This window comes from Colossoma macropomum, unplaced genomic scaffold (assembly GCF_904425465.1).
Source record: "Colossoma macropomum unplaced genomic scaffold, Colossoma_macropomum, whole genome shotgun sequence".
NCBI classification, from domain to species: domain Eukaryota; kingdom Metazoa; phylum Chordata; class Actinopteri; order Characiformes; family Serrasalmidae; genus Colossoma; species Colossoma macropomum.
In genome coordinates this window covers 17,087,754-17,094,137 of record NW_023494794.1, presented here as the reverse complement: position 1 = coordinate 17,094,137, position 6,384 = coordinate 17,087,754, and the positions used below count along the sequence as shown (strand labels likewise).

General features: G+C 40.0%; 1 protein-coding gene across 2 annotated transcripts; it reads left to right on the top strand.

Annotated features, from left to right (window-relative positions):
• Window positions 1-2,775: 2,775 nt before the first annotated feature.
• LOC118814693 lies at window positions 2,776-5,956 on the top strand. 2 transcript variants are annotated; one of them, XM_036580423.1, is made up of 4 exons: window positions 2,776-3,074; window positions 3,341-3,374; window positions 3,807-3,872; window positions 5,022-5,956. In XM_036580423.1, the coding sequence occupies exons 1-4, from the start codon at window positions 2,886-2,888 to the stop codon at window positions 5,477-5,479; spliced, it is 747 nt and encodes a 248-aa protein (XP_036436316.1). In that variant the 5' UTR covers window positions 2,776-2,885; the 3' UTR covers window positions 5,480-5,956. The 2 variants fall into 2 exon arrangements, with proteins under 2 accessions (XP_036436316.1, XP_036436314.1); XM_036580421.1 differs by having other exon boundaries at window positions 3,804-3,872.
• Window positions 5,957-6,384: the final 428 nt, after the last annotated feature.

Here is a 6,384-nt window from a genome sequence, read left to right as displayed (position 1 = left end):
TAAGTGGTTAAGATGTAAACAAAGTCATTCAGAGTGGTTCACTGTGGTGCCTTTAAAAGCTCTTTCACAGAAGGTTATTACATGAAATCGTTAGGAATACGCAGCCTGATGTCTGAGAGATTATAGTTTTGGGATAAAGTTTTGGCTTAAAACGTATTGTAACCAATTTATTTTAATCTATTTATGAAAGAGGGATATATGAAGTGTGTTCTAAGGCAAAATAGTCTCCAAAGAACACTTTTTTTTTTCAGATTTACCACTATTTTACCATCATCTTGGTTTCACTAACTCAGTTTCCCTGACCTACATGCATTTGTTAAGCCAAACCCAAGAAAGAAAACTAAAACAGCAGCAGAGCAATTTCATTTTTGAGTGCAGAGCCTCAACATGTCATAAATTCTTGATAGATACAGGGAAATTGATCTTGAGTTCTGCTCCCTTATATAATATAGTTTTTCTCAATTGCTTGCTGGCAGACAAGTCAGAATATCTGAAGCTTAGGAGTTTTTGACTTGTGTCAGTGTAGCATTTCAGTGCTCTTCTCTCTCATTACAAACTGTTTACACACTTTTATCAAATCACTAACCACAGTTCTCTATCTTTAACCACAAGTTTCATGGCAATCTCTCATAAAATTCAAAGATAAGATGCATAAATGTGGAAATTACTGTTACAGAGCTCAGACTGCAGCAGGACAAACTGTGTTGCTCCTGACAAAATGCTTCTTTTGAAACTGTCTGGTGCATTTCATCGTACAATCCGCTGGCATGTCAGTGGAGCAAATTACCTGACTGAAATATTCTTTTCATTCAGTCAGGTTCTTTGTTGGTCTTTGCTGTTGTTCTGGGACCAGTTGTCCCAGCTATACATAAGTTTGGCTCGCCAGCAGAGCCCAGCAATTCACCTCAATCTTTCCAGTCCTATGGGCATTTTGATTACATCAAAATGCTAGCTGAACTACTATTACATCAAAATGGTAGCCTAACTGCTATTACATCAAAATGCTATTACCCTATCTTATCAGCCCCTTTCAAAAATGCAGAAAAGATTTTATAGCAGCCATACAGTGTGTAAATCTTATCAAAGTATTTGGTGGCACCTCTTGTCATCATGGCACCTACTTTGCGAAGTCCTGCCCTAGAGGGCACTGTAGGGCATTATATCTCATTTCCTTCACTGGGATTTTTTTCTTTCCATTGCAAAAGCACTTCATCATGTTTTATCATTTGAAAGGGCATCTAAGGACATCAGAAAGACACCTGTAGGTAGACACCTGTAGGTAACACCATTTTCTCTACCAGAAAGGGCCACTGTCTGCATGGGACACTGTCATGCAGGGGTGGAATAGAGGGCACTTCATAATGACACCCTTTTCCATTGGAAGGGCACCCATAGGGAACGTCAAATTTAAATCATTGTAAGGGCTCATTACAGGACACTGTATCACGTTTTCTCCACTAGAAGGGCACTCATCAAGACATTTGTCAAATCTTCTTGCTCTAGAAGACACATCATCATAATTTATTGCATAATGGGGAATCCTAGATGGTACGCAATCATTTTTTCCAATGTGAAGAGCAGCCAATAGGACACTCTCTCATTTTCACTACTCTAGAGGGCACTTCAGAACACTTTTTTAACCACTAGGGCACCCAGGAAGTGTAAACAAGGTCATTCAGAGTGGTTTGGTGTGAAATGGAAACATACTGAGTCAGAATTGTTCACAGTGGTGGTGACGTCCACCTCTTCCTCACAGAAAAGTATTACATGAAATGGTTAGACATGCTCTGCCTGATGTCTAAGACATTGTCTTATAATAGTTTTGTGTTAATGTTTTGTCTCAAAATGTATTTAAATCCATTTATTTTATGTCGGAGAGGTACATAAAGGGCGTTGTGAGGCAAATATTCCTCCCAAAAAATTAGGCTCATCCATGAACTCACAAGTGACGTGTCTGGGAGCGCAGCTGTGCGCGCTTGGAGGTAAGCTAGGGTGGGGCGGGGGGGCTGGTGCAACACCACCAGCATGTATTCTCCCACACGTTTCTGCGTTTGCTAAAGACCACATGGAAATCTATCACTCTCTACGCCTCTAAGTGAAAACGCAATGGCCGGATTTCCTTAGTCAATGCTTAGTCAAACTTAGTCAATGCTTCAAATATAGCCAGAGGAGGAAACGTCTGAAATTAAACTGAGAAGAAAGCGAAACTGGGATATCTGTACAGACCTGCGCTCCCAAAACCTGCATCTGCACTCGGTGCGTTGTTCCTCCTTACGTCATCCCGTCAGGATTTCCCCTTGCGTTGGGAATCCCGTTGGGATGCATTCTTCTCTTCTGTGATGAAAAACCTGCTGTATGTTATGAAAAATGGTTCTGTACGGCACAGGTACACAGGCACAAGACATACAACAGTAACGTTACCATATGTAACCTTTTTTTGCTAAGAGTATTTTTGTTTTAGATTAATGGTCTAGACAGTAGGAGTAAAATTGCTCTAATAAAAAAAAAAACAATACATGAAGCATGTAGAATATAGGCCCTTTAAATGTCTTAGTGATAAAAAGCATTGTTTACTATTACATATCTTGATGGAAGCCTGAAATTGTTTGTTTTGTCGCTTTGTTCATAGTTTTCGATCACGTATGCGTCTGATGTGTCTCTAACGTGAGTGTGTTTTGGTGGAATTTTTGTGTATACAGTTCAGGCAAAAAAATAACTAGCCAATCGTAGCGCAGGGGGCGGGGCTTGTGGGAGTACGCGTGGGAAGAACGACGCTGTTGGGGCGGGTCGTTGATCCCGTGCATATAAATCTTTACAATGCAAGCCTGGGTCAGTGAAACACAGCTGGTTGTCGGTAACCGAAGTCCAGTCGACGAGTCTGTGCGATGGCGGCGAGCAGTAACAGCGAGACAGGCGTTCAGGATGTGGAGCGAGCAGAAATGGTCCGCCTCATGATGCAGCACTGCCGAGAGATGAAACGACACGAGACGTGCTCCCGCTTTGCCACTGGATTCCTGCTCCTTACGCTCTTCGCCGCTTTCCTCTTCGTCCAGGTCTCAGGACAGAGCAGTAAGGTAACGGAGTTTGAAACGTTTGAGGTAGCCTTTTGTAGTCGGTTTCGTATTCGAAGTTTCCGTTCCACCTTAAATCGTGCAGCATTCTATTCTGGCGCCTGTACAGGCGGCAGTGTGTAACTTGCACTGTTTAAGGTGGAACGGAAAATTCGAATAGGAAGCCAAATTCGTCCTCGTACGAGTTTACCGTTTGGACTGGCGCTTTGTGCAAGTTTGCATTGCTGTCAGTTCATTTTTCTAACTGTTTTGTCTCCCATTCATTCCAGGATGCACCAAGTGAGCAGCCAGTGACAAACACAGGTGTGTTTTACCTTCAAACACAATTTACAGTGGTGGTGGTAGGAACCAGGGGTCGTTTTATTTACTATCCAAAACAACCATGTCTTTATTTTTTCTGTGTAATGTTGGTAATGGTAAAATAGTGGTAAATAGGGGGAAAAAGTTGTGACTTAATGAACATGTTTTAAAAAGACCTTATCTTTCAACCATTATAAAACAATGTCTCAGGCACATTCAATTAAAATGAATTAAACAGGCATCTGGTTCCTGTCAGCACTACTGTAAACAATTCTGTAGGTTTCTGTAAAATAGCAAATTTTACATCAAACCACTCTGAATGACTTTATTTTATACCTTAATGGTGTAATCTTGATCTATCTATCTGTCGGTCTATCTGTCTATCTATCCATCTGTCTATCTATCTAAAAGGTTTGCCTTCTTTTTTTTCAGCAGGTCTGGTTCAGGCACGACGCAGTGGACAGTCTGGTAGACACCGTGTGCACTCTGTACATCTGCTGAGTAAGTAACTCAATTCAGTCACTCAGTTTCTAACACTTACACACACAGTGCACTGTATATCCAAACGTTTAAGGTCTGAAGTTTGAAAGTTTGGAACAACTGAAAAAGACACATTTCAAAACAGATACACTCAATAGCTGAAAGGGTTCTTCAGATTGATATAGGGTGTGCTGTAGATGTGCTTTAGATGAAAAGAGGACTAAAAAGGGTTCTTCTGTTGTAACAATCTTGACATTGTAACAATAGAAGAATGCTTTTAGGTGCTATATAGAACACTTTTAAAAAGCTTCTATGTAGAACCATGTACAGCACATTCTCCATCAATCTGAAGAGCCCTTTCATGATGTAAAGAACCCTTTAATCATGCAAGGTGTTCTTTGAGTGTTCATGGTTCTATATAGTACACTGTATGTCCAAAAGTTTGAGGTCTAAGATGTGATAGGTTGGAACAACTGAAAAAGCACCAGTAGTGCCACATTTAAAGACAGATATTCTCAATAGCTGAGTACAGTGATTTTTACTCAGTGTTTCTCATACTGCACTGCACAAAATCCAATTAAACAGGACTAATTATGCGATCTTTGTAATGATACATGTGGTTGGTCAGTGTTCTGTAAGTACTGATAATATACTCAGAATTGTTGGAACATTGCTCTAGGGATTAGATTGCATTCAGCAAAAAGCTTTAGTGAGGGCAGGTACTGATGTTTGATCATTAGCTCTGGATCACAAACGTCACTCCAACTCACCACAAAGGTATTGAATGGACACAGTTTCAGTCTCCACAGTTCAGTGCATGGGGGGCTTTATGCCCTTCTAGTCCACACTTTGCATTAGGCATGGTGGCCTTGTGCCTTTTGATGGCATTTTATGAGTGTGTGTGTAATGTAATGGGTGCACCTTGAATTGGCTGAATTCACTAAATAGAAATGAGAGTAGAATACTTTTGGACTTACAGTGTATATACATTTTAAAAACTGAACATTTAACCACTTAACAGGTAATGGATAAATGACTAAAAGTCATTGTGAGTGTGATATTGTACCATTGCTGCAACCTTCCTGTGTGTATGTATGATATGTATGCATTATGCCAAGTTAATGTGATCAATACGGCTAATTTTACCTTCCTCCCCTGATGTTTCAACAGGTCATCATCCGGATCCAATCACTGAGATGAAAAATGACACCCATGTCATCCGTTGGCGTGAATCCTCTAAACTCAAAATGATAGACAACAACACAGGTCTTGTTATCCCTAGCAACGGCTGGTACCTTGTTAACCTTAGAATATCATTCCGTGTGCCTTATGGGCCGTGTCCTTGTAAGCACTACTTAGGAGAATCGGAAGACGAGGAAGGCAAGGAAGACACTCTTTGCTTTTTGAGCATTGCTGTTAAGCAGAAACATAGTGAGTACCCTGGTTGGATTGATGTCGTACAGGCGAAGGAGACCATGCTTTGTACGCTCGGTTCACGTCAGGCCATTAATTTAAGCAGAGTGGTCAATCTGAAAAACTCTACTGTGCTAATAGTTACCATAGCTTCAGACAACCATGATCTTATCAGCAGGGAAATTCACGACTACTTTGAAATCACTCGTCTGTGATACTACTGTCACCTTTAACCACATATCGGTATTACTGTGCATTTATAAATGTATTTTCAGATTTATATTATTCATTGAACTATTGTGAACTATTTATGAGCTACTTACACTGGCTTTAAAAGTACTAAAGGGTTCATTACACAAGGAGAAAGAGAAGTAGTTCTACATAATATTAGCATGGTGGTTCTTGTGATTTTTTTTTCCTTATTTTTGTTTGCTTTTTGCCTGCTTAAACTGGTCATTGAAGTTCTTCTGAACTGCACTGTCCAAATTGTTATTAAATAACATGATTGCATGCATACTAAGTATCCATAAGGTATCATATGTTTTACTATGGTAAATGAGGTCTTTTCAGTCCTTAATGACAGTAGATTGGCACATTGTTGCCAGCTGGTAGGGCTGTTGACACGTTTTATGTTAAAACTTGTTTTGTACTCACATTTCATTGTTGTAAAATGGTGGAATGGACCAAATTGTCTTTTGAATAATAATAATAAAATCAGATTTCTGTAATTATCCTCCTGTGTTCATTATTGTGCCTAACAGAGTATTGAAAGAACATCATAACTGCAACATGCTTGTTGAAATGCAGCAAACATAAAGCAAGAATTGGTGTGGGATAGTACAGTACAGTAGCCTAAAAGGTGATAGATACATCAATAAAGCATTACAATGTTCACATATTTTGTGTTAAGAACTTTTGAGAAATCACATTTGCTAAAGTGAACTTATGCTCGTTGTTTAGCCTAAAATCAGATATCAGTTTGGGGGCCAGTTTCTCAGATGGAGTTCTCTAGGCTGGGTTGGGTTAAGTACACTCTAACGGCCCATGACCACAGCTTCCCAACTCTGGTCTTGGAGTACCATGCACATTTTTGTGTTTTCCATGCTCCCAGCACATCCAC